This window comes from Neolamprologus multifasciatus, chromosome 12 (genome assembly GCF_963576455.1).
Source record: "Neolamprologus multifasciatus chromosome 12, fNeoMul1.2, whole genome shotgun sequence".
In the NCBI taxonomy this organism is placed as follows: domain Eukaryota; kingdom Metazoa; phylum Chordata; class Actinopteri; order Cichliformes; family Cichlidae; genus Neolamprologus; species Neolamprologus multifasciatus.
In genome coordinates, this window is record NC_140450.1 from 487,608 (window position 1) to 514,435 (window position 26,828).

Sequence of the window (26,828 nt, forward strand, 5' to 3'; positions counted from 1 at the left end):
TTCGCTGTGCTCCTCCTGGCGGATTGGCTCATCAGTAATCAATAATGTGATCGGGCTGGAGCTGCTGAGCACACCTCACAGTGTTTGTTGCAGCTTATGTGGGTTTGCAGATATTTAACGCTTTAACCTGCTGCAGTGAGGTCATGAATGTTACCTCAAACCTTCATTAACAGAGCTCCGCCCTCCCTCCCTCCCTCCCGCAGGTGAACAACAGCAACAAGAAGGAGTGGAACGGGATGATGGGGGAGCTGCTGGGGGGCCTCGCCGACATGATCGTCGCCCCGCTCACCATCAACAACGAGCGCGCTCAGTACATCGAGTTCTCCAAACCCTTCAAATACCAGGGGCTCACCATCCTCGTCAAGAAGGTGAGCGAGGACGTGCAAACCACGACGAAGGTTCATGATGTGACGCTGTCATGACCAGAGATGGGCAGTAACGCGTTACTGTAATCTGATTACTTTTTTCAAGTAACGAGTAAAGTAAGAGATTACTATTGCAAAAACGGTAATTAGATTACTGTTACTTTCCCGTAGGAACGCTGCGTTACTGCGTTACTAAAACCGTGATTTTTTTGCGAGAATGTCTCATGACAGTGACGTAAGCGAGTGCGACGTTCGTGACAACAGCTGTGTGCAGATCAACAATGGATCATATATCGAGTGCAGAGAGAGTATGAGCGTGCAGCGTTTAAAGCGTGGAAGTACTGACCTTACTTTGAGTTTGATTCCATAAAAAGTGACAAAAACATTAGTGTCCGTTGTGCGTGGGAAGAAAACTTCTTTTTACAGCGAAAAAACCCCTAAACTTCCAAACAAGCACCGAGTAGCTACGACGTAATGGGAAACTCACAGAGAAACTCGCGGATTCTTCCACTGACCGCTGCACACCTGCACCAGGGTAACCCTCCGCCTACCCCACTCCTGCTTTACAGGTGAAAATAGAGCAACAGGACCACTAGTCTTTGACTTTATTTATTTTCTGCTGTGTTTTACTTGCATCTATTTGAAAGACTGAGTGTAAACACACAAAATATTTTATTTTATGTGCTGGAATGTGCAGAAAATAGGTTTAAATGTTAAACTAATTTCTTCCAGTCAGAGAATGTTGCAGATAATTAAATTTTTGCTTGATGCATAAAGTTAAAAGAGTAAAACTAATAAAACAAGTTTTAAAAAGAGACTTTTCCATTTGATTACATTTTGTATGATGATTATGCAGAAAAAGTAGAATTGGGCTGAAAGATCTATCACTTTATCACCTATTCAGGTTGTAAATCGTGTTTTTAAAAAGTAACTAAGTAACTAAGTAACTAATTACTTTTGAAAATAAGTAATCAGTAAAGTAACGGAATTACTTTTTTGGGGAAGTAATCAGTAATTAATTACTGATTACTTTTTTTCAAGTAACTTGACCAACACTGGTAGTCACAACAAAGCGGTGATGCTCAGCCTGAGCCGGTGTGAGAGCAGCAGAGAACCGAGGTTACGTTTGTGCAGTCCATGTTAGTTAAACAGTTCCGATGTTCATGCACACGAGCTTGTGGTGCTGTCACTACGGCATCCCTCACCCAGGCTCAACCGACCAATCACATGACTGTGATGTCAAGCTATGATCGCGTTAGGTTTGCTGTTAGCCACGTTTCACTTTGCTGGTGATGCTTTTAAACAGTGTTAGCTAACTTCTTGGCTAATGCTAACTGAATGATCAGACAATGTGATTGGTTGTGATGTAAGCGACACCGACATGGAGATTACAGAGCATGTCACTTTCACATGCTCTTGGGAGTCCCTGCTAGTGTGGGGGGTCATCAGCCTGCAGACACCTGGGCCAGGTGAAGATGGAGGACGAGGGATAAACTGTTCTCAGTAAAGTTCGTGTTGAGGAGTCGTACTCGCTCCCGTCTCCTGACCTGCTGGGCATGTGGCTGAAAGCTCAGCGCTGATTGTTACTGTGAGAGAAGCTGAAGTGAGTGACGATTGGCTGAAGCGAGGAGGTGCTGCACGGACATTTGTGAAAGCAGAGCTGTAGGCCCCGCCCATCACCGTGCGAACTACCCAGGTTTCTCGTTCTCACGCTGCGAGCCAAGCCGGACAAAACTTTCATTAGTTCATTCATTAAAAATAATCTTCATCAGTAAGAGAGCAGCTCAAAGAGTCTGGAACAGATTAAGACACATGAACATTAAAGGTAATGGTGGCCAATCAGGAAGGAGCTGGCTTTAAGGAGGCGGAGCTAAAAGAGTTCAAACAGCTGATAAAAGATTCCAAACGGTCTCAGATAATGTTGGAAATAACATTAATGACGTGTGTGTGTGTGTGTGTGTGTGTGTGTGTGTGTGTGTGTGTGTTCACAGGAAATCCCTCGCAGCACTCTGGACTCGTTCATGCAGCCGTTCCAGAGCACACTGTGGCTGTTAGTCGGTCTGTCGGTCCATGTGGTGGCAGTGATGCTTTACCTACTAGACCGGTTCAGGTAAACCAACACCACGCCTCAGACCACGCCCCCGCCCTCCAAGGAGTCACTCAGCTGTAGACTCATGTTTTAAAGCAGCAGCAGAAATCCAAACTCCACAAAACGTGTTATTAACTCGTCCACGTGTTCGGTCGCACGTTCCTGGTCACAGGAAGAGACGGTGCTGGTAAAAATGGCGTATTGGCTTTCAACAACAACAGCCATTCCTAATGTATGGGCAGAAATCTGTGCCATCAGAAACTGAATTTGAATTAGTCTAATTTGAAATTGAATTTATGGTTTGAAAGTGAATTGATTTGCTTTGAAACTGCATTTTATCCTTCAAAAATTCAGCTCTCGAATAATTTCAGTTTCACTTCCCATTCAGTTTCAGTTCCAAAATTCAGTTTTTTGGAACTTACATCCGGTTCCGGTTCAAGCGCGGTTCAAGTTCAAGAAACAGTCGATCATATTTGTTTGTCAAAGCTGAATCCAGGGCAAACTACGCTAAATTAGCGTTTTTAGCTAGCAGCTACAATAAGTATAAAAGTTACTGTACGGCTCTCATTTGTTAACATGAAGCTTGTTCTTATACATGTAACACATTTATTACCAACCTGAGAGTTTATCCCTGGTCATTGGACAACATGACGAATGACTTCTGAAGTCTGAATTCAGCTCATGATGCTGTAGATTCCCGTCAGTAACACTTTCGGTCCGCTAGTAAAACGTAGTTCTATTAATCTGCGCTTGAACCGGAACCGGATGTAAGTCCCAAAAAACTGAATTTTGGAACTGAAATTGAAAGGGAAGTGAAACTGAAATTATTTGAGAGCTGAATTTTTAAAGGATAAAATGCAGTTTCAAAGCAAATCAATACATTTTCAAACCATAAATTCAATTTCAAATTAGACTAATTCAGATTCAGTTTCTGATGGCACAGATTTCTGCCCATACTAATGAGCGCTTCATTTGGTCTGTTACCGCACGTGAAACGTACATACATGGGATGGGTGTGGGCGGGGCTACATTACGACAGTGGGCGGGGCTTGAGAGCAGCCGTACAGAAGAATGACAACGAGGGTGTTTAATCCCAGTCTGTGCCCAGGGAGACGCTGAAAGTCCTGTCCTGACTTTGTCAAAGGTCAAAATCAGGACAGGACTTTCACCTGTGATGTAGTTGTGAGGTCTAACACGGCTGTGTGTGTGCAGCCCGTTCGGAAGGTTCAAAGTGAACAGCGAAGAAGAAGAGGAAGACGCCCTCACCCTGTCCTCGGCCATGTGGTTCTCGTGGGGAGTGCTGCTGAACTCTGGGATAGGAGAAGGTAAGAGGATGCTGAAGGTAAAGCCGGTGGCGACACGCTGCTGCCTGCTGACAGCGCTGTTTCCTGTCTGCGTGCAGGAGCTCCCAGGAGTTTCTCGGCCAGGATTCTGGGTATGGTGTGGGCAGGGTTCGCCATGATCATCGTAGCTTCATACACTGCCAACCTGGCAGCCTTCCTGGTGCTGGACCGGCCTGAGGAGCGCATCACTGGCATCAACGACCCCAGGGTGAGGATGAACTACGTCATCTTCACAGGAAGAGGTGGTAGCTAAAAGGATGCTATCTGTGTCTGATGCAGCATTCAGGGTCCTTATAAAGAGTCTGTAAAGCTGAAGCCTTCAGTCTCCTGAGACACGAGTGGGTTCACACCTGTTTGGTACAAACTGGGCCTTTTAAAAAGCTTCAAAAGCAGGTGGCTCACACTCGATCGGTCCAGTCTGTCCCTCATCACAGCCCGTCATTTGTTCCTTTTAAACCAGAAAACTCTACAAAGACCAAACCTGGGAACCGCCCAGCTCGTCGTCTGTGAGAGGACGGTTTCCTGCATTAGCAAACGTCTCTCAGAGGAGAGACTCACCTGCACTGAAATCAAAGATCAAATGTGTGAAATGATCTCTGAAGTCAGTCTGAGAGCAGAGAGCCAGCTGGAGCCGGTTATTCTGTAGGACGATGAGATGAACCTTTATTGGGCCACACGTGGGAAACAAAAAAACACTCACAGCAGCGTAAATGTTTAAATGTCTAAAGAAGTTACAGTTTCAACTCAGGGAACGTAAACAGATGTTTTTCCTGGTTTGGTTCATAAATGTGTCAAACGACGGGGTTCTCCTCGTCTCGAGTGAACCGACCTGCGCTCACGCAGGTGCGACCCTCGCAGGTGTGAGGAGAGCGTGGTGTCAGAGATCATGTCTGACGCTGTGCCGTGTGCTTTCAGCTGCGTAACCCATCAGATAAGTTCATCTACGCCACAGTGAAGCAGAGCTCGGTGGATATCTACTTCAGAAGGCAGGTGGAGCTGAGCACCATGTACCGGCACATGGAGAAGCACAACTACGAGAGCGCCGCCGAGGCCATCCAAGCTGTGCGAGACAAGTAAGCAGAGTCAGCACACCTGTCGTGAACGCACCTGTTGTACTTCTGTCAACACGTCCGCCCTCCTCCCGCAGTAAGCTTCACGCCTTCATCTGGGACAGCGCCGTGCTGGAGTTTGAGGCGTCGCAGAAGTGCGATCTGGTGACGACAGGAGAGCTGTTCTTCCGCTCCGGATTCGGGATCGGGATGAGGAAGGACAGCCCGTGGAAACAGAACGTGTCTCTGGCTATTCTCAGGTACGAAAACCTTCAGGTACTGCAGCCCATCCTGGGTGTGTTTTAGCGAACAGGAAAACTTTGAGAAGCTGAAAGATGTTTCTGTTGTGTCACAGCGGTTCTTTCACCAAAGACACATTCTGATTGGCTGCGGTTACAGTCAGAGTTAGAGAGTCATCACCGATGATGGCCAAGAGGATTTCTACTCCGCCGACACACTCCTGAAGCGACCTGCGGGAGGGTGTTGGTGGAGTATGTGCTCACAGCTTTCCTCCACCTCGTAATGTTGAACCATTTTCCCAAAATGTTGATTCTGTTCATCTGTTCAGAGGGAGAAACGTCTCTTTAGGAGCCTTCCCCTCTGACAGATGTCCAGCTGGGATAACCACATTTACTCAGGGCCGTCTTCATGTTCTCCTCTGGCCGCTGTGTCTGTGGGATGGTGTTGGCTCTGTGCTGTAGGGTCATTAATGATGATGACACTGACCTCAGCACATTGTTAGTCAGTGCTGCTAGTGTCAGTCATTGTACAAAGTGTGCATCTCTGGCCTTAAGTACTCTTGATTGATGATTAGAGTCAGTACAAAAAGGCGGGCGAGATGGCAGGACACGCCCACACGAGACCATCTCACAGGAGGCCCCGCCAGGGCCGTGAAAACATAAGTGAGTGACCTGTGGAGGACGTCACACAGACACATTTCCACATTACAAACAGCTGAGCACAAACCAACATCTGAGCCATCAAATACGTGTCCGCTCACGCTTCATTGACTCTCCACAGTTCTCATGAGAACGGCTTCATGGAGGATCTCGACAAGACGTGGGTTCGATACCAGGAGTGCGACTCCAGGAGCAACGCCCCGGCCACCCTCACGTTCGAGAACATGGCGGGTAGGACTCAGTGCTGCCTCTGCTGCATGGCCGTTTAGCAGACGTTACCTGTGAAGCGTTTCACGCCGTCTCTCGTCACCTGTGCCCCTCAGGTGTGTTCATGCTGGTTGCTGGAGGCATCGTGGCCGGGATCTTCCTCATCTTCATCGAGATCGCCTACAAACGGCACAAAGACGCCCGCAGGAAACAGATGCAGCTCGCCTTTGCTGCCGTCAATGTGTGGAGGAAGAACCTGCAGGTACGCGCCTCTACTTTACTCTACTCTACTTTACCTCACAGCGAGGTCATTATAGCCAGCAGCAGGACTGAGATCAGGATCAGGCCTTTGTTTTTACGTCTGTTAGGAAAAATCTGCATCTTTGCTGTTTAATAGGAGAAGCATGAGTTTTGTGCTCAGGATGAAGGGTTGTGTTAATTAAACTGACTGCTGATCATCAAGAGCGTGCTCACTGATGCTTGGTTAGCTTTCAGTGGCTCCGTGAAGCTCGGGTTGTTTTCTGATTCACCGATGATTTATTCTGTAACTGTGACCAACAAGTGAAAAATACCCAACCTACAGCCCAGAGTCCCCAGAACATGTCATTTTCTCTTTTGTAACTTTAGTCAGAGTTTAATCTGAGTTTAGTCTGAGTTTAATCTGAGTTTAGTCTGAAATTAGTCTGAGATTAGCTTGAGGTTAGTCAGAGTTTAGTCTGAGGTTAGTCAGAGTTTAATCAGACTTTAGTCAGAGGTTAGCCTGAGTTTAGCCTGAGGTTAGTCTGAGATTAGTCTGAGGTTAGTCAGACTTTAGTCTGAGATTAGTCTGAGGTTAGTCTGAGGTTAGTCAGTGGTTAGTCAGAGTTTAGTCTGAGGTTAGTCAGAGGTTAGTCAGAGTTTAGTCTGAGGTTAGTCAGAGTTTAGTCAGAGGTTAGTCTGAGGTTAATCTGAGATTAGTCAGAGTTTAGTGAGTCAGAGTTTAGTCTGGGGTTAGTCTGAGGTTAGTCAGAGGTTGATCTGAGGTTAGTGAAAGATTAGTCTGAGGTTAGTCTGAGATTAGTCAGAGTTTAGTGAGTCAGAGGTTAGTCTGAGGTTAATCTGAGATTAGTCAGAGTTTAGTCTGGGGTTAGTCTGAGGTTAATCTGAGATTAGTCAGAGTTTAGTCAGAGGTTAGTCTGAGGTTAATCTGAGATTAGTCAGAGTTTAGTGAGTCAGAGTTTAGTCAGAGGTTAGTCTGAGGTTAGTCTGAGATTAGTGAGTCTGAGGTTAGTCTGAGGTTAGTCTGAGGTTAGTCAGAGTTTAGTCAGTCTGAGGTTAGTCTGAGGTTAGTCTGAGGTTAGTCAGAGTTTAGTCTGAGATTAGTCAGAGGTTAGTCAGAGGTTAGTCAGAGTTTAGTCAGAGTTTAGTGTGAGGTTAGTCAGAGTTTAATCAGACTTTAGTCAGAGGTTAGTCTGAGGTTAGTCTGAGGTTAGTCAGACTTTAGTCTGAGATTAGTCTGAGGTTAGTCTGAGGTTAGTCTGAGGTTAGTCAGAGTTTAGTCTGAGATTAGTCAGAGTTTAGTCAGTCTGAGGTTAGTCTGAGGTTAGTCAGAGTTTAGTCTGAGATTAGTCAGAGGTTAGTCAGAGGTTAGTCAGAGGTTAGTCAGAGTTTAGTCTGAGATTAGTCAGAGTTTAGTCTGAGATTAGTTAGAGTTTAGTCTGCAGTTAGTCAGTTTAGTCTGAGTTTAGTCTGAGGTTAGTCAGAGGTTGATCTGAGGTTAGTGAAAGGTTAGTCTTGGGTTATTCAGAGTTTAGTCAGAGGTTAGTCTGAGGTTAGTCAGCCCACTAATGAGTTACAGAAATGAGGAAAGCTCGGTCGACTCCGTGGTTTTATTCCTGGACTCTCACAGAGCAGCTTCGCATGATTCACGGTTCATAATAATCCTTCTTTATCTGACGCCACCCTGCAGCTCGTCTTCTGTCTGAGACAAGTCGTTCTAGCTCCTCCCCCTTTAAGTCAACTTTTCCCCGATTGGCTGCCCATTCTAAATACAACGTGCAGGAAGTGGGTGTAGAAAACCACCACTATGACATAATCAAAATATGAACTTTGACCTGCTGCTTTCTGTAGTGATGAGTTTGTGGACTGTGTGAGGTCAGCAGCTGTTTCCACAAACGAGTAAAAACTGAGGCGACGTTTCTCTCCCGTCCTCACTGAGACACTGAAAAACGCAGCGTTTTGAAAACGACTGTCCCGTCGCAGTGTGGACAGTGAAAACGGAGACTTTCTAAAATGATGACGCACTTTAGTCATGTGATGCAGTCATGTGACCCATTAAACTGAGATAGTGGAAGGCGTTACACAGCAGTTTGTTTGACAGCCCTAAAAAGATCAACATCAGCCTGTCGATGCTCCTGAGAGCTTTTCTTCACATTCTTTAATTCTCTCTCGCTGTTGTAACTTTGTACTTTTGTGTTACTCGCAGCAACGACTCCACCTCATTGTGAGTCCATTTAACAAATTCGCTGCTTTTCCTCCACATTTTGCTGCGACGCTTCAAAGAGCTGGAACGTAAATAAACGGCAGAAATGAGGCAGGTCGAATCTTCTTGCGTTTCACGCATGTGCAGGACTGGAAGCGTTTTTGGCCGTTTCAATGTGGACGCACAACTCTGTGAAAACAACTGAAAACACTGGTGTGGACGTGGAGCGTTTTCAGACAAAAACGCCATTTTCAAATCTATCCGGGCTGGTGTGGACGCAGCCTGAATGTAATTTTCTGCCCTTCTTCAGCTGCTGCATGTGTGAAGTGCACGTCCGTGGATCCACACGTCGTCATAGTCAGAGTTATGATAAGGTGAAACAGGAAGTTCCATTAACACTGCCTCAGCGAGGACGCCTTCGCTCCACCTGGGTTTCTGATTAATTTCCTTTCAAGCTTTAACGACTTCCTGCTGTTGATTGACCGATGGGTGATCAGCACCGCGGGGACTCACACACACAACTACTGCAGCCACTGCAGGATGGACTGCAGTACATCCGGTACAAACATGCACATTTGGTTTAATGTAGTTTGTCTGGCGGTGGTGTGGAAATGCTCCCGACAACCTCTGTCTCCTTGATTACACGCTGTTAAAATGACTGCTGTAGTTAAGCTTTGAATCAAACTTAATGGTTCTGTGAGGGCGAACGAAGGGCGGCGGGAATCTACAGATATCGTTGTGCACAGTGCACCTGTAGTCACATGACCTGAGCTGTAATACAGCTGGTTCATTCACAGTGCTGCAAAGCCTCACACAGCAAACAGACCAATTAAAACACAGACAGGCTGAGTTGGTTCACCACAGAGAGGACCTTGGGTGATATGGTACTACAAGGTCATTAAGATAAGATGGGGCCTGATTATTTAAGACCTTGTATGTGAGGAGCAGGATTTTGAATTCTGGATTTAACAGGAAGCCAAAACAGGAGAAATCTGCTCTCTCTTTCTAGTCCCTGTCAGGACTCTTGCTGCAGCATTTTGGATTAACTGAAGGCTTTTCAGGGAGTTTTTAGGACATCCTGATAATAATGAATTACAGTCGTCCAGCCTGGAAGTAATAAATGCATGAACTAGTTTTTCAGCGTCACTCTGAGACAGGATATTTCACACATGGAGAATGGATTAAGTGATGAATATTAACACAGGAATCAGATTACTGTAAAGGCTGTAGTAATATGTTGGAGAGCCAAAACATGTACAGTGTAAGTCACAGTGATAATAACGTGGTGTGCTAACATGTGCTGGGATGTAAACCTGCAGCTCGTTGCTCTTACAGTCAGCAGTGTTGGGGAGTAACGGAATACATGTACCTCCGTTACTCATATTTTGTATTTTAAATACGTAACTGTATTCTGTTACAGTTACCGTTTAAAAAGGTGGTATTTAGAATACAGTTACTTTGTTGAAATAAATGGATTACACGGCGGTACTTCCCTGTTTCATATTGTGGCGGGTCAGGACTGTTTGGGTTTTGTTTGACAGCTACGTTCTGTTGTTCCAGGCAGCGTTACGGTTGCCATGGTTACAGGGTGACGCTCTCTCTCTGCGTGTTTCCTGGGTGAGAGAGGCCTTGTTGTTGTTGTTGTGCTAAGCTAATAGGCAGAATGCTACAGGTATAGCTCTAAAGAATGTAGCATCATGGGCAGTGTAGTCCGTGCTGCAGGGAGAATGGACTGCCATACCCGTTATGTGTCTGTGAGCGAGGGAGGGAGAAAAAGGAAAAGTACGAGCTGTCATCGAGCAGAAACGGGAGCTGGAAGCATGTAAATATAATAATAACCACTGCAGCCAAGAAGAGAGCCTGACGAGCCCAGCTGTAAGTAAGCTATTAAGACTCGACTGTACACCGTGTTCGTGTTTTCCTCTGAAACAATAAGTTCTGTTGGAGCAGCCTTTCAACGCCTCTCTCTGTCTCTGCTAGCAAAGTTGACCCAGACAACAAAGTACAGCTAGTTTTCAGCTACGAGCCGACACGAACCCAACGTATTAGCCAGAGGTCCCTTTACTACGGTTCAGAGCCGCGGACCTTCAGTAACAGTAATAAATCACAGCAATAGTACATTCATGTAGTTGTAAACAGCATGATAATATATTAAGTAATCCAAAGTATTCAGAATACGTTACTCTCATTGAGTAACCAGTGTTGGGAAGGTTACTTTTAAAATGTATCCCATTACAGATTACATGCCCCAAAATGTATTCTGTAACGTTACTCAATAATGTAACAACAATAACAATAACAATAATGTAACAATGTAACAGAATACAGTTACTCATATTTTTATTTTAAATACGTAACGGCGGTACATGTATTCCGTTACTCCCCAACACTGTGAGTAACGTAACGGAATACGTTACAGAATACATTTTGGGGCATGTAATCGGTAATCTGTAATGGGATACATTTTAAAAGTAACCTTCCCAACAGTGACAGTTAGTCCTGGAATGGCAATGATGACACCCAGGCTTTGATATCATAATAATAATACTGTTGAGCTCCTGCTGGCCTCTTCCGGTCTTCTAAGCGGCTTTATTTTTTCTGTAGCTAACAAATTAAAACGATCTCCTAAATATATCCTTCGTCACACTGAAGACTGAACACTGGATTTGCACGATCAGGAGAAATCTGCTCCCTCTCTCCTTTGTTCCAGATGTTTTCTTGCCAGCAGCTGTGCTCAGCTGTCACATGAATAAGCTGCCGTGCCGGGATTAGCACTTCAAACAGCAGCCGCTGCAGGCTAGCAGTTAGCTGAGGATGATTAGCACTTCACACAGCTGTGACTGAGGTGTTAGCAGCTGGAGGAGCTCGGAAACACAATCATCTGTATTTTCCACAGATTCCTTAAACCTGTTGTGGTTTTGAGTATTTGCTAACATGTAATAGGTGATTATTCACGTCACACGAGCCCAGGTTTCAAATAACGATGGATCACTGTCTACAGGTTTACTTATCGAGTCCTTTGCTGCACAGCTCACAAGCTGCTGCCCTTCAGCAGGCTTCCAGAAAACGACCAATTAGAAGAGAGCAGACTTCAAGGGGGCAGGACGTTCAGACAGCTAGCCTCAGACAGATCCGTCTGATAGGTCCCCGTCCAGCAAACCTGCTAACACTCGTGTCTTCCTGCGTTTCTCTCCAAGTAACGATCGACTGACGGCTCTCGTTTCCCCCCAGGACACTCCTGTAACCTGTGTGAGACTCAAACTTCATTCTGAGAACACTCACATCTGTAAGGTGACCTGTAGGGGGAGGGGCTTCTTAAATAGCTGTTTGTCCAGAGTTGCTGATCATGCAGATGGCGGCCACGTCACGTAGGCGTCCTCCTGACACTATTAGAAGACGTGGTGGAGGACATGAGGACAGATGGTCAGCAGGAGGAAGTAAAACCAAAATAAGACACAGAGATACCAAAGTGAAGAACATTCAGGGGAAATCTACCAGACAGAGACAAAAATCTCACCAAAGCTGAACTTTATTGATCCGTGAGAACGCTGTGAAACGGTGACGTCTGTACAGTGATGTCACCGTTATATCAGGGGGATCCAGACACAGAAAGACGTCGCTGTTTAATGAAAACACTGAACATTTGAGTTCTTGTAGGATGAAACTCGAGCATCTCTTTGCTTTGTGTGGTTTGTAGCTCGAAGACTCGCTGCTGTTTCCTTTTCATGCACGTCTTAGTGAAGTCAGCAGAGTCCAGGCAGGAAGCGTGTTCGTCCTAATGGCTGTTACTCTGTAATGATGGTGTTTTTTTATTTTTCATGTGCTGTTACTGACTGCTGCTCCGATCCAAGTCTTCCACTGTTCTGTCACTGGGCCCAGAAACATCTCACTGGGACCAGTCTGCCCAGTTTAACCAGTCTGACACCCAGTTTGGGCCTTTGGCTGAACCTGTGTGTCAGATTAGTGTTTTTGGTTTCTCTGTTTTGAACTGAACGTGTTTCTGAGAGTCCAAACGAGAGCTGGGTGTGAAATTCAAACAGATTTTCAGCTTCTGTTTTTCTTTTTATCAACAAACCTGCAACACAACAGTAACTGTAACTGTAACTGTAACTGACTTTGTACCTTTAAGGCTTCGCTGCCACTGGTCAGCTGTGGTTTCTCTGCTTCAGGCTTCCCAGTACATCTGAAAATGTTGACACTGAAAGAAGCTGAAATGTGAGCAGAGGTACATGTAAGGTTATACTGGTTATACTGGACCAGTGTTGGTCAAGCTACTTGAAAAAAGTAATGGGATTACAGTAACATGTTACATCTCTGCAGTGTTGCTTTGATATTTGCATAAAAACACGTTTCTCTTAGTGAAGTTAGATTTTTATTTTGGTGGGCGCTGAGTTTGGTAACAATAACCCCGCCCCCACCTATGACATCACGGGTTCTCGATTGTTTCAGCTGTGACCCGTGTTTGCGTCCTCGTGCGGTTTGTTGGCACTGATGCCCAGCTCTCACCTGAACTGTCACTGTGGTGGGTCAAAGGTCAAACTTATATCTTCATACGATGTTAGAGGTCAGACACCATGTGATCATCAGCCATGTGCCGCCGCCCTCCCCCGTTCTGTTTTCTGTTCCCCGCCCTCCCCAGGAGAGATGGCATTATATCAGCAGAGTGTTGGTATAATGATCGCACGTGTTCGTTCATCCGGGCCTCATACGCCATCTTTGTTCCCCCTGCCTCACCCCCTCCCCTGCCCCGTACCCCTCCCCCACGATGTTTCCTTTGCTTTGAGGTTGATTTCCTGTCGTGTTCCTGTGTTTGAGCCTCACGTCGGTGTCTCCCTGCTGCTGTGTGTTTGTGTGGGCAGTAAAACAGGACGGCGCTCCTCCGTTTTACTGAAACATCACTTCATCTGAAGCTGTAGGGATTCAGGCTCTGTGCAGCGCTCCGAGGCAGTTGTTGTAGAAATCAAAGTGAACTGAATGAGAGAACAGCCCCACTGACACGCCACAGGGATACAGCCGTCAGCCACAGCATTAGAAGCACCCAATCACCTCCATCCTCTGAGCCAGCACGCTGCACGCAGGCGTGAAGTAATTAACCAATAACATGCACACAAATGCTCAGAGGTGGGCGGGGTGTTTAACCATAAAACTCAGGGAGGCTCAGGGAGGCTTGGGGAGGCCCGGGTGACCGGCGTACCTCAGGAAAGCTACCCAGCACGCTCAGGGAGAGAGATAAAGAGCTGGAGACACAGTCAGCCCAATCAAAACTTGAACATGGAAATGGTCGTGGGTATATCACAGCTGGTTGTTCTAATAATTGACGCCAAAATAAAAGGTGGAGGTGACTCTGGGTGGATGTGAGATGAGCCTCTGTGGATCAGATCTCCTCGTCATGTTCCTCGTTGGTTTCCAGTGTGTCCCTACGATGGGAAATGAAACTCTTCATCAGACTGGACGCTCTTCTTCTGGCGCTCCACGGTCTGCTCTGACTCTTCTGACCACCAGCTCGCTCAATGGCAGCTGGACTTCTTTTTACCCTTCATCCGACAGATGAGGTGGTGACTCACAGCTCTGACGGTCAGCCACCTATAACAAAGTCAGAAGATGCTTTTCCAGTCAGTGGCAGCCTTACTGGAACCTCGAGGTGGTTCACTTGATGACAACGACCACCTCAGGTGATCACCAGGTAAATAGGAACAGCTGATAGAGTTGAAGCCTCTGGGATGACTAAAACAACGAGATTGTGTTACAGGTCACCAAGCACCTTTCTGTTTCTGAAGTCTCCAGTACACCTGTGGGGACAAACCAGTGAGGTCCTATCAAAGGTAGAGAGCAGCTACAGCCGAGTGTCCCTGACTCGACCACAGTTCCTCCTTTAGATCTCCTTCACTGGTTACGCAGAAATCATCTTTCAGGGTCCAGAGAGGAAAATCACAGAAGTACAACAAACAGAGCAGAAGGACGATGGCCGTGCTCCTGAAAACCTCACGGGCAGTAATGAGACCAACACCCTGAACAGCAGGAGGCGCTCTCGCTCCGTGACTTGAGCCACAGTCATGATGATGATGAAGGTTCAGACACAACGGTTCACTTTAACAACCTTCGACACGCCGCTAAACAAGAAACAGCAACAAGACACATAAATACTGAAGGAACGATAGTCCCGCCTCCGCCTGCAGCTGCTCTCCTCATCACGCCACTTTAGCTTCAAATATTCCATCGACTCGACTTCCTGCTTCCGGCTAAATTATTACTCAGGCGAACTGTTAGTGGTTCTAATGTTGTGGCTGATCAGTGTGTCTGACACACACACACACACACACACACACACACACGCTCTACCTGACAGCACACACTCAGGTGTGTCCTCATGCAGCTAGTCGAGTGTCTCTGCTGCGTGTTAACGTGTGTGTGCACCTATCGTATGATTTATTTTAGGATAGGAAAAGTGGTAGAGCAGAGCCCGAGCCCAAACTGAAAACCTCTTTTAGGTCCATCACCTCGACCTCCGACCTCAAACGCCGTAGGGCCTCCGGGGACGCCACGGTAAGGAGATGAAGACCACCAACCCTCCTCCCTCCTGTCCTCCACGTGTCTTCTGCTTCACTCCATCTTTTATCTGTTTGTCTTTCTTTTCTCTGCTCTCGCTCGTCTGTAATCGCCTCCTGTTTGTCTTCGGTTCGTCACGTGTGTCTCTCGCCCTCTCGTCTCATCTCCAGCTCCATCATCTCCTTGCTGACTCATCATGGCCGCCCGTCTGTCGGTCTGCCATCATTGCTTTCCCACCTCCATCAGCTCATCTGTCCCACTGAGACAGACAAAAGGCGACAGACTGAAGACAGAAAGAAACGTCCGGTTCGGTCCGCCCAGGCAGGTCAGGGTCCGCTTGTTGGGTTTTCACACGGTTCACATCGTCCTCTTGCAAAGGAGAAGTGAAGAGGGTCAGATTGTGTGGTCTTTCTTCTCCCGTCTTTGTCCTGTCCATTGTCCTGTCTTTTGATCTGTCATTTGCCCTGTCCTTTGTCCTGTCCTTTGTCCTGTCCTCTGTCATTTCCTTTGTCCTGTCCTTTGTCCTGTCCTCTGTCATTTCCTTTGTCCTGTCCTTTGTCCTGTCCTTTGTCATTTCCTTTGTCCTGTCCTCTGTCATTTCCTTTGTCCTGTCCTTTGTCCTGTCCTCTGTAATTTCCTTTGTCCTGTCCTTTGTCCTGTCCTTTGTCCTGTCCTCTGTCATTTCCTTTGTCCTGTCCTTTGTCCTGTCCTCTGTCATTTCCTTTGTCCTGTCCTTTGTCATTTCCTTTGTTCTGTCCTTTGTCCTGTCCTCTGTCATTTCCTTTGTCCTGTCCTTTGTCCTGTCCTTTGTCCTGTCCTCTGTAATTTCCTTTGTCCTGTCCTTTGTCCTGTCCTTTGTCCTGTCCTTTGTCCTGTCCTCTGTCATTTCCTTTGTCCTGTCCTTTGTCCTGTCCTTTGTCCTGTCCTCTGTCATTTCCTTTGTCCTGTCCTTTGTCCTGTCCTCTGTCATTTCCTTTGTCCTGTCCTTTGTCCTGTCCTTTGTCCTGTCCTCTGTCATTTCCTTTGTCCTGTCCTTTGTCCTGTCCTCTGTCATTTCCTTTGTCCTGTCCTTTGTCCTGTCCTTTGTCCTGTCCTCTGTCATTTCCTTTGTCCTGTCCTTTGTCATGTCCTTTGTCATTTCCTTTGTTCTGTCCTTTGTCATGTCATTCGTCCTGTCCTTTGTCCTGTCCTTTGTCATGTCCTTTGTCATTTCCTTTGTTCTGTCCTTTGTTCTGTCCTTTGTCATGTCCTTTGTCCTGACCTTTGTCATGTCCTTTGTCCTGTCCTTTGTCCTGTCCTTTGTCATGTCCTTTGTCCTGTCCTTTGTCCTGTCGTTCGTCATGTCCTTTGTCCTGTCCTTTGTCATGTCCTTTGTCCTGTCATTCATCCTGTCCTTTGTCCTGTCCTTTGTCATGTCCTTTGTCCTGTCCTTTGTCCTGTCCTTTGTCATGTCGTTTGTCCTGTCCTTTGTCATGTCGTTCGTCCTGTCCTTTGTCATGTCGTTTGTCCTGTCCTTTGTCCTGTCCTTTGTCCTGTCGTTCGTCATGTCCTTTGTCATGTCCTTTGTCCTGTCCTTTGTCATGTCCTTTGTCCTGTCCTTTGTCATGTCGTTCGTCCTGTCCTTTGTCATGTCCTTTGTCATGTCGTTTGTCCTGTCGTTCGTCATGTCCTTTGTCATGTCCTTTGTCATTTCCTTTGTTCTGTCCTTTGTTCTGTCCTTTGTCATGCCCTTTGTCCTGTCCTTTGTCATGTCCTTTGTCCTGTCCTTTTTCCTGTCGTTCGTCATGTCCTTTGTCATGTCCTTTGTCCTGTCGTTCGTCATGTCCTTTGTCATGTCCTTTGTCATGTCGTTTGTCCTGTCGTTTGTCCTGTCCTTTGTCATGTCGTTTGTCATGTCCTTTGTCCTGTCCTTTGTCATGTCCTTTGTCATGTCGTTTGTCCTGTCCTTTGTCATGTCGTTCGTCATGTCCTTTGTCCTGTCGTTCGTCATGTCCTTTGTCATGTCCTTTGTCCTGTCCTTTGTCCTGTCATTCGTCATGTCCTTTGTCCTGTCCTTTGTCCTGTCCTTTGTCCTTTCCTTTGTCCTGTCTCTCTCTGATTGGTTGTTTCCTCTCCTTCCTGTCCTGTCATCTCTCTGTCTCTTCATTTCCAAATGTCCCCTCGCCCTCACAGGTTGCCCAGCAGAGACTCGTCTCCTCTAACTCCTGTCTGTTTCAGCGTCTGGTCGGCTGCTCGGGTCTTCCTGACCATCTTTTGTTCCCACAGGACTCGGCTGTTAACGATCTATAAATGGCCTCAGTGCTGTTACTGTGGCTGCTTCAGATCTGAGCGAAGCTGCAGGATTTCTGAGGTCTGTTTTCCTGCAGCGTTGGTGAAACTCTCCTCCTCAGTCGGACGATCTGAAATGTGCCAAACTTTGTGATGTGTCTTAAAATCTGCAGCGTTCTGGCACATTTTGCATCCCTCCTCCCTCCAGATAAGCAGTGGTTTGATGTAAAGGGAGTCAAAATAGTGCCAAAGCGTGTCATCTCAGGGATTTAAGGAGCTGCTGCACGTTAAACTGTTTCAGTGAGGAGAGCTCATTGAAACGCTTTAATGTTCATGAGCAGCAGAAGAACCAGCTGCTGATCACACCCAGCCAGCTGAAGCGGGTGTTGGAGCACAGCTGACTCATTTCTCTTGTGATCATCTCTCTTTATTTTCTATATGAGTGTTTTTCTCTCTCAGTGGATTTGAATGGTGTCCAGACTACATGCTGTACTACACACACACTGCCTCTGTCCTCCTCTGCAAGCACGACCGACTGTAGGCTCAAAACACACCCGCACTCTAAACCAGACCCCCAGCTTTGCCCCGCCTCGCTGCGGGCAAACTCCATCAGTCGTCACATTAGCAGTGGTGGAAAGTAACTAAGTACTTTTACTCAGAGTACAGCATTGATTGTGGTCTGCATTGGATGGCTCCCTCAGTGGTTTCTGATGTTTACATGAGAGGAGCTAACCCGCTCACGATTCACACTCGAAAGCAATCCTGTCTACAACAAGCCAGTTTACTGTCTCTTTAAGTCCCTCGTCTCTAAAAGCCAGCTTTCATCTGATTGGTTAAACTTTGGAAGCCACTTACTACTCAGTGCTTTGGAGATAAAAAGGTGAAAAAAGCTCCACAAGCTTATTTTGTCAAAAAACACTGACATTCACACGAAAATGTTTATGTTGCCATAAAAAACGCTAGCATGAAAACAATTCCTGTTAGCATAAAAAAAACAACATTAGCATGATCAAAACTGTGCATTAAGAACAGCTTTGATCTTCTTCATCAATTCTAGTTTTTTATTGTAAACAGCACAACAGCTAAAACTACGTAACATTCTGCATTTTGTTTACATGTTTAAAGTTGTGGCTACAAATGCATGAAGAGCGTGCTGGGCTCTTAGCATGCTAGCATTAGCATGCTTATGTTGTAACTTATCGATAATGCAGCACTGTGCAAAAGTCTTGTGCCACTGATCATGTCTTTATATTTTAGTGTCAAACAGTTAAACTTATTGTGATTTTTAAACTGGTCTCCAGCCACAGAGCTCCAGTCTTTCCAGAGAACTGTTAGTGGAAAACTAATCTTAGCATGGTGTGCAGTGTGACAGAAGACGCAGTGTCAGGCCTACACAAACAATCTACATATTTGGTGGATATAAATAAAATAAAATAAAATAGTTAGAATCACACAAACAGTGTTTCTATGCTACCTACTGCTAGCATAAAAACATTGATGTTAGCATGAAGAATAAGCTGCTGTGTTTTTGCGCTTTCTGCTGACAATCCCATAAAATCAGCTGAACTGGAGACACAACATTTAGATGAACAGAACCAACTTTCTATGATGATTAAACAGGCGTCGACACGTTCTAGTGACAGCGTGACATTTAAAAAATATCAACATTTTTCTTTATATGTGATGGTAATTGTTATTGTGAGTCAGAACAGTTGATTACATTAAGCAGAAAAAATTTAGGTTAAAATCATATAAGAAAATGTAAAAACATCAATAATAACAAAATAAATAAACTAGCATTAGCATAAAATCAGTGACCCTCAAATGTTGTCAGTAACGATCTATGCTAGAATAAAAAATGAATGTTAGGATTAAAATCCCTGCAGGAAAACTGACTTCACAGTATAAATTTATATATTATACATAATTTAAAAATATTAAAACTTAATTTAGCATCAGAAACTAATGTTAGAAAATTGTCTTATAAAGTGAGACAGAGTGGTGAGGTCCACAGTGAACGTCTGTGGGAGTGTGATCATCGTTTCGTCCATACTGAGAACAGCACTCGTTCGTGAGTCCAACTGTGCTCACACAGCAGACAGCCTGCTGTGTGAGCACAGCATGGCTTTGATCATTTCTCTGTCTTAGAGAAACTCACGTGTGTTTTGCAGGCCTGTGTCAACAACGCTGTCAGGCTGACACACAATCAGGTTTCCTAAAGAAACCAACGCACACTGTTGGGAATCGAACCGACAGCCTGGCCTGTGCTGCTGCTTCTGCTCACACATAAAAGTTTGATGCTGCCCGTGGCAGAGCTTCAGCCCGGCTCACACGATGGGAGACGATGTTTAATTCATGTCCAGCAGCCTGAAACCTTTAAGGGACGGTCCTTTAAAACACGTCACAAAATATCACGGTGAACTTTGTAGACGAGTGAAAAGTGATGTAGGATTCAAATGTCCAGCCCTGCACTGATGCCAGGATATTAATCTGTTTAAAGGAGGTAATTTTTAACGTAACGATCCTGTGTGTCTGCAGTGAAGTCTGACAGGCTCGCTGTGTTAGCATGTTCACGCTAACAGCTGCTTGTGTGCAGGTAACACCTGAGTAAAACACCTGAACGCTTCCTCCACTGCTAATAAGTCCTTCAGATGAAAACAGGAATGTAGGCAGGACCCATGAGAGGGTACAGCTCAGGATCAGCCAGTGTGTGATGCTGCTGTTTATAACCTGTGTGTTTGCTCTCTCTGTAGCCGTACCCGACCGACATCACCGGCCAGCTCAACCTATCAGATCCCTCCGTCAGCACCGTGGTCTGAGAGAGCGAGCGAGCTTCACTGCTGCTGCTGAGCCACACAGACACACACTGACCCTCTGGATACACAAACACACACACACACACAGATGGACAGGAAGGACGATGTAATGACAGCAGGGCTTTTGGACGGTATCCCATAGTGACACACACACACACACACACACACACACACGCTTACCTTTATTCCTTATGGGGACTGAAAAACTGATCTGGAACCTTAATGCTGACACTGAACACTTTAAAGCATGTCCCCATAATGCAGAAATGTCCCCACACTGTAGAAATGTCCCCATAATGCAGAAATGTCCCCACACTGTAGAAATGTCCCCACGCTGTAGAAATGTCCCCATAATGCAGAAATGTCCCCACACTGTAAAAATGTCCCCATGCTGTAGAAATGTCCCCATAATGCAGAAATGTCCCCGCTGTAGAAATGTTCCCACACTGTAGAAATGCCCCCACAATGTAGAAATGTCCTTATAATACAGAAATGTCCTTATAATACAGAAATGTCCCCAAAATGCAGAAATGTCTTTATAATACAGAAATGTCCTTATAATACAGAAATGCCCCCACAATGTAGAAATGTCCTTATAATACAGAAATGTCCCCATAATGCAGAAATGTCCCCATAATGCAGAAATGTCCCCACTGTAGAAATGTCCCCACACTGCAGAAATATCCTTATAATACAGAAATGTCCTTATAATGCAGAAATGTCCCCATAATGCAGAAATGTCCTTATAATACAGAAATGCCCCCATAATGCAGAAATGTCTTTATAATACAGAAATGTCCTTATAATATAGAAATGTCCTTATAATACAGAAATGTCCCCATAATGCAGAAATGTCTTTATAATACAGAAATGTCCTTATAATACAGAAATGCCCCCACAATGTAGAAATGTCCTTATAATACAGAAATGTCCTTATAATGCAGAAATGTCCCCATAATGCAGAAATGTCCCCACACTGCAGAAATGTCCTTATAATACAGAAATGCCCCCATAATGCAGAAATGTCCTTATAATACAGAAATGTCCCCACTGTAGAAATGTCCCCACACTGCAGCAATGTCCTTATAATACAGAAATGTCCCCATAATGCAGAAATGTCCTTATAATACAGAAATGTCCCCACTGTAGAAATGTCCCCACACTGCAGAAATGTCCTTATAATACAGAAATGTCCCCATAATGCAGAAATGTCCCCACAAAATTTGCCTAAATCACAGGACCCCACAAAAATATCAATAGAAGCATTTACAAACATTAAGCAGCACACACACATTTTTACAAACACACACACACCATCTGTCACACTAACTCCCACCACACAAAGCAAACACACACACTGTACAAACACACACACACTGTACAAACACACACACACACACACACACACTGTACAAACACACACTTGCCTTCCTCTGCTTGTAGCTGTCTGCCTCCTCCCACCAGAGGGTCTTTTATTTTGAAAGAACTGTTTGGGACTGGTTTCCTTCGGGTGGATGTCTGTGGTGTTGTACAGTTTGTTCTGTTGATCGCACTGAATTATCAAAAGTATGACTGGTTTTGGAACTGGTCGTAACTGGCGACGCCGTTCTTCTTGATCTGAGTCCGTGAGCCTAAATTGGGATCGATCTCCAGGATCACCTGTGTCCCCGATTACTGATTACAGTTTGGCCGGTGGGAGGAGCCTCTGGGACAGGAGGTGGTTCCTTTACACAGAGTCACAGATGTCGCCCAGATCACCGAACCAGAGTGTGGGATCATCCCACTGAGGTTTTTGGGTGATGTCCTTTCACAGTGACGCATGACCTGTTAGCAGGAAGCTCCGCCATTTTGGTTCAGCGATCCAGAAAGTTTGTTTCTCTGTGTTCAGGAAAATTTGGTAAAACTTTATTTGAACCTTAAACCCGCTTCTTCACTGTGCATGGACATGGGGACATTTCAGTCTATTATTGGCATTGATGTCATCATGTCTCCGTAATGCAGAGTGTCCCCACAGTGCCTGACTGTCTTCATCAAGGGAAAATGTCCCCGTAATACAGAGATGTCCTCGTGCACGTAAAAGGGATGCTTTCTGCCCCAAAAGCTCCTCCCACCGCCCCTGACAGTCCCAGTGCATGCTGGGAGATGTAGTCACTGCCCCTCCTCCACTCTGTCCTCACTGATGATGTCAGTCTCCGCCTACCTCCACAGCCCTTTAGCTCCAACCTGATGTCCCGTGGAAAGCTGCTAACTCCACACAGAGCCAGCTGGAGTTAGGAGGCTTCCACGTTTTTGGTGTTAAGAACAGCAGCCGGCCGAGCACGTCACCGAGAACACGCTCTGAGAATCGACCTGCAGGCCGAGCGAGCTCAGCCCGTCTGTCAGCACCAAGACGTCAACCAGAAAGTCCATGAAAAACTAACAGCGAAGTTATAATAGTTTTAATTTATTTACAAGCTCAGTTTACAGTGACAGATACATGGCTGTGCTGTGTGACGCGTTCACGCACTAACACATATTAATACCTTTGTATTTATGTATATTTATCAGACACGTCTGTATGTCGGTGTCTCAAACACATCTGTACGGGCAGATGTTGTTTTTATATGAATGTTTTTACAGTTTTGAATATGATTTAGAAACATTTAGAAAATCAGTGAAAAACGTGTTTGTTCTTTTTACGGGATAAAGTTCAATCATTTCATTCAGAAATGCCCTCATAAGGCACGTCATTAATGATGACTTTTACTTTGGCACAGTTTACTTCCTGTGCACTTCACAATAAGAGTACTGCTTTGTTGCAGAAATGAAAGCTGAATAAAATGATATGTGATAAAGTGTCGATGTCGTCATGTGAGCCTCAGGTTCCTCTCAGTGTTGAGCTGCACGTTTCCGATTCTCCTCACACCGACGTGTATTCGTGCCGGCGTGACCTGTGCAGGTCTGATCAGGCTTGTGACGAGTTGGGCTTCACGCCGTCGTTCTCGGTGACGCTCGGCTTCACACCAGGCGAGCTGCACCAATCGCTTCACAGCTGGAGCACATCTGCAGATTCAGCCTGGTGATGGGAGTCTAACGCTGATCCGCAGACTCATTCACGCTCTTATTTTGTTTAAACTGAGGAACACGACTCGGAGGTTTAGAAGTTCTTTGGACAAACGATTAAAGAGTAAACTCCAGGAGCAAAACAAAAGTGGTTTCAATGTGACGCCGTTTAAATATCCAGGCATCACAGAAATATGGAGGCACTTCATGTTGATTTGTTGAAACTGACTGTGGGGAGGAAGAACTCCCTCTGAACAGGAAACAGGTAACACGGGAAACAAAGGAAGACGTTCATGTTAAAAAAAAAAGAAAGTCAAGAACAAAATATCTGAAAGTTTTCCTCAGCTGTTTTTAAGAAACTGTCTTTTACTTTGAAGTGATTTGGCAATTTCAAAATAAAAGACTTTTTAAACGTATTTATCGGTAGTATTAATTTAGAAACTTTGAGTGTTGGTGCAGCTCACCCTAAACTGTCACATGACACGTGACGTGCTGTGATGTCACAGTCTGTATTTGTTTTTGCTGTTTACTTTGTTTCTGATGTAAACACACTGTACAGATGATGATGATGAAGGTCTCACCTGTAAGAAGTTTTATTTTTGTGTTCACATTTTACTTCCTGTATCATAAAAACTGAAACTGTAGAAGAAGAAGTTTCCCTCCGTCTGTGCACCGTTGACCTTTGACCTCCAGCCCGGTTAGTGTTTGGTTGTTTTTTGACACATGTAGCCGCTCGACTCGAGTCGAGTTTCAGCGATTCACTGCAGACATTTTACTCTAATCCACTTCCTGTGTCAGACAGGAAGTGGGGTGTTGCTGTAGAGCTTGGTGTGTGATTTGTTTCAGATTTTAGCGGCGCCGTGTCATCACGTGAACACTTTTGAATCCGTGTTTGTGTAACTGAGCTTAACCTGCCCGTCGTCTCTGCCGACGACACTTTCAGTAATAAACTAATATTTATTTGAAACGCGTCCGAGTTTTTCTGCCTGTGACATCATTCGTGGCGGTCCTGTGAAAACCACGTCTCCACTGTGACCAGTTCTTAAACACAGCCAGAAGTAAGCGGACAGTTGGGTGAGCGGCTTCGTCTGATCCCTCGCTAAACCAGGAGACAAGAGGCAGGCCGTCATTAGGCTGAACCACCAGAATAAACCAATCAGAGAGCAGAAGGTGGGAGTGTCCAAACCAGCTGCTCACTGTTAAAATGAACAAACACATAAAGTCATGAAAGACGACGACAGAACGATTCACCACATCGAGCCGAGTCAGGAGCACCGAAGGTCGACAGCCAGGACACGCCGTCACAGATGGAAACAGCAAACTCCGGGAGCGCCCAGGAAGGTCGAACGTTATCACAGCTAACGAAAGTGCACACGTGTGAAAACACGTTAGACAGGTGGAGCTGGGTGGAAGTTTAACGATGGAGAGGAAAGAGCGGAAAGCAGAGCATCCGTCTAACACGGCGGAGGCAGCGTTATGGCGTGGGCACAGGGTCTGGTGTTTCCTGAGGACGTGAGCGGACGTGCTCTCCGGGGGCCAAAACAACCCAGGATGTGAGATTTTCCCAAAGCTCGTCAGCTGATCTCAGGCCAGCGGAGTTTGGTCCTCACCGAGTCTTACCTTCGTGTAAACACGTCTGCGTGTTCACGCTCAACGACAGGTAAACCCTCCAATCAAAGCTCAAAGTTTGGTTGTATTGCAGGAGTGGGGAGTGATTGGTGGGGAGTGTTGGGAGGGGCTTTGTGGTTTGATGTGGGGCTGAATGAGGCGGTACTCTAAAGTTTAGCTGTGATTGGCTGCTGAGGAGAGGGTTTGTTGGTATTTGGGTCATCTGTTATTTACTGGTATACTTTCAAAAGTATTTAGGGGGGGTCAGCGGGTTGGGGGGTGGGGCTGGGGGACGTACAGGTGAGTGGTTATTGAGCGTGCTCAGAGACGATGATGCCGCTCTGCATCACTGCACAGCAGTTTCTGTGTGGCTGCAGCTCGAGGCTCTGCAGCTGTTTTCAGTGTGCGCCGCCTCATTGTTGACTCTCAGTCTGAAGGTCACGCCGTGATGCCGCCGGTCAGTGCACTGAAACTCAGCTGACCACCTCCGACCGGCCGCCGTGATTGGCTGAGCCGGCCGTGTTACACAGTTACAAAGAGGAAGAGGCTGCAGGTGTTTGGTCTTCGCCGCAGACGCAGAAGGAAAGGAGCAGACAGGTGAGTGTTTCTGAGCTGAACGCTCGCTCTCAGCTGTTTACAGAGCCTTCCTGTGCCTGCTCGGTCAGCTGCAAACCTCGTATGTGCAGGAAAAACCAGCAGCTCCGTGCATGAAAACTCAGACCAGACGGGGCCTCAGACCGGGCCTCAGACAGGGACTGGTTAGGGACCAGACTGGGCCTCAGACAGGGACTGGTTAGGGACCAGGCCGGGCCTCAGACCGGGCCTCAGACAGGGACTGGTTAGGGACCAGGCCGGGTCTCAGACCGGGCCTCAGACAGGGACTGGTTAGGGACCAGACTGGGCCTCAGACCGGGCCTCAGACAGGGACTGGTTAGGGACCAGACTGGGCCTCAGACCGGGCCTCAGACAGGGACTGGTTAGGGACCAGACTGGGCCTCAGGCCGGGCCTCAGATAGGGACTGGTTAGGGACCAGGCCGGGCCTCAGACCGGGCCTCAGACAGGGACTGGTTAGGGACCAGGCCGGGCCTCAGACAGGGACTGGTTAGGGACCAGACTGGGCCTCAGGCCGGGCCTCAGACAGGGACTGGTTAGGGACCAGACTGGGCCTCAGGCCGGGCCTCAGATAGGGACTGGTTAGGGACCAGGCCGGGCCTCAGACAGGGACTGGTTAGGGACCAGACTGGGCCTCAGACCGGGCCTCAGACAGGGACTGGTTAGGGACCAGACTGGGCCTCAGGCCGGGCCTCAGACAGGGACTGGTTAGGGACCAGACTGGGCCTCAGGCCGGGCCTCAGATAGGGACTGGTTAGGGACCAGGCCGGGCCTCAGACAGGGACTGGTTAGGGACCAGACTGGGCCTCAGACCGGGCCTCAGACGGGGACTGGTTAGGGACCAGGCCGGGCCTCAGACCGGGCCTCAGACAGGGACTGGTTAGGGACCAGGCCGGGCCTCAGACCGGGCCTCAGACAGGGACTGGTTAGGGACCAGACTGGGCCTCAGACAGGGACTGGTTAGGGACCACACTGGGCCTCAGACCGGGCCTCAGACGGGGACTGGTTAGGGACCAGGCCGGGCCTCAGACAGGGACTGGTTAGGGACCAGACTGGGCCTCAGACAGGGACTGGTTAGGGACCAGGCCGGGCCTCAGACCGGGCCTCAGACGGGGATCGGGCTTCAGAGCGTTCTGTTTTAATGTATGTGGAGTAAAAGACGCAGCGTGGGGTGGAGGGTCTGTGTATTTCCCGTGCTTCTCCTCTCGGTGGTCGTCACAGTAACCCTGAAGCCCTTTGGCTGTTGCCGTGGTAACCCTGTGTTATTTCTGGAGCCGGTAATGAAGCGGAGGAGTGAGGAAGACGAGGAGGCTGAATTCCTCCTCCCCCTCGCTGCTCCGTGGAGCTTCCAGATTTTCCTCTTTGAGGGATTTTGATGTTCTTCTCGTGGAGTTCCTGAAGGCTCCTTCCTGTTTTCCCGTCACTTCAGGCTCTTCTTCAACGGGAACGTAAACTCGTAAACCTCACACATGAACGCGGTCAGAGTGAGGCCGTGCTGAGGCTGCTGGTTTCTCCGAGCAGC

The 26,828-nt window shown here is 46.8% G+C and overlaps 1 protein-coding gene and 2 long non-coding RNA genes across 3 annotated transcripts in view; all 3 read left to right on the plus strand.

Annotated features, from left to right (window-relative positions):
* Positions 1 to 24,052, plus strand: part of LOC146506029 (glutamate receptor ionotropic, NMDA 1-like) — a 64,933-nt gene extending 40,881 nt beyond the window's left edge. Inside the window, 12 exon segments of the mRNA XM_085179827.1 lie at positions 204 to 368; positions 2,357 to 2,475; positions 3,667 to 3,779; positions 3,857 to 4,005; positions 4,713 to 4,870; positions 4,945 to 5,106; positions 5,867 to 5,976; positions 6,069 to 6,214; positions 14,849 to 14,956; positions 15,130 to 15,217; positions 15,220 to 15,284; positions 19,981 to 24,052. Coding sequence (XP_085035953.1) covers positions 204 to 368; positions 2,357 to 2,475; positions 3,667 to 3,779; positions 3,857 to 4,005; positions 4,713 to 4,870; positions 4,945 to 5,106; positions 5,867 to 5,976; positions 6,069 to 6,214; positions 14,849 to 14,956; positions 15,130 to 15,217; positions 15,220 to 15,284; positions 19,981 to 20,046 — 1,449 coding nt within the window. The 3' untranslated portion in view covers positions 20,047 to 24,052.
* On the plus strand, positions 6,712 to 10,093 carry LOC146506032 (uncharacterized). The gene is made up of 4 exons (XR_014877159.1): positions 6,712 to 6,728; positions 6,773 to 6,794; positions 6,828 to 7,191; positions 7,266 to 10,093. It is a non-coding gene; the product is annotated as an uncharacterized LOC146506032 (long non-coding RNA).
* A 916-nt stretch (positions 24,053 to 24,968) lies between the features above and the next one.
* The window catches only part of LOC146506033 (uncharacterized), a 2,683-nt gene continuing 823 nt past the window's right edge, over positions 24,969 to 26,828 (plus strand). Inside the window, exon 1 of the long non-coding RNA XR_014877160.1 lies at positions 24,969 to 25,290. This is a non-coding gene — a long non-coding RNA (uncharacterized LOC146506033). The remainder of the gene's footprint in view (positions 25,291 to 26,828) is intronic.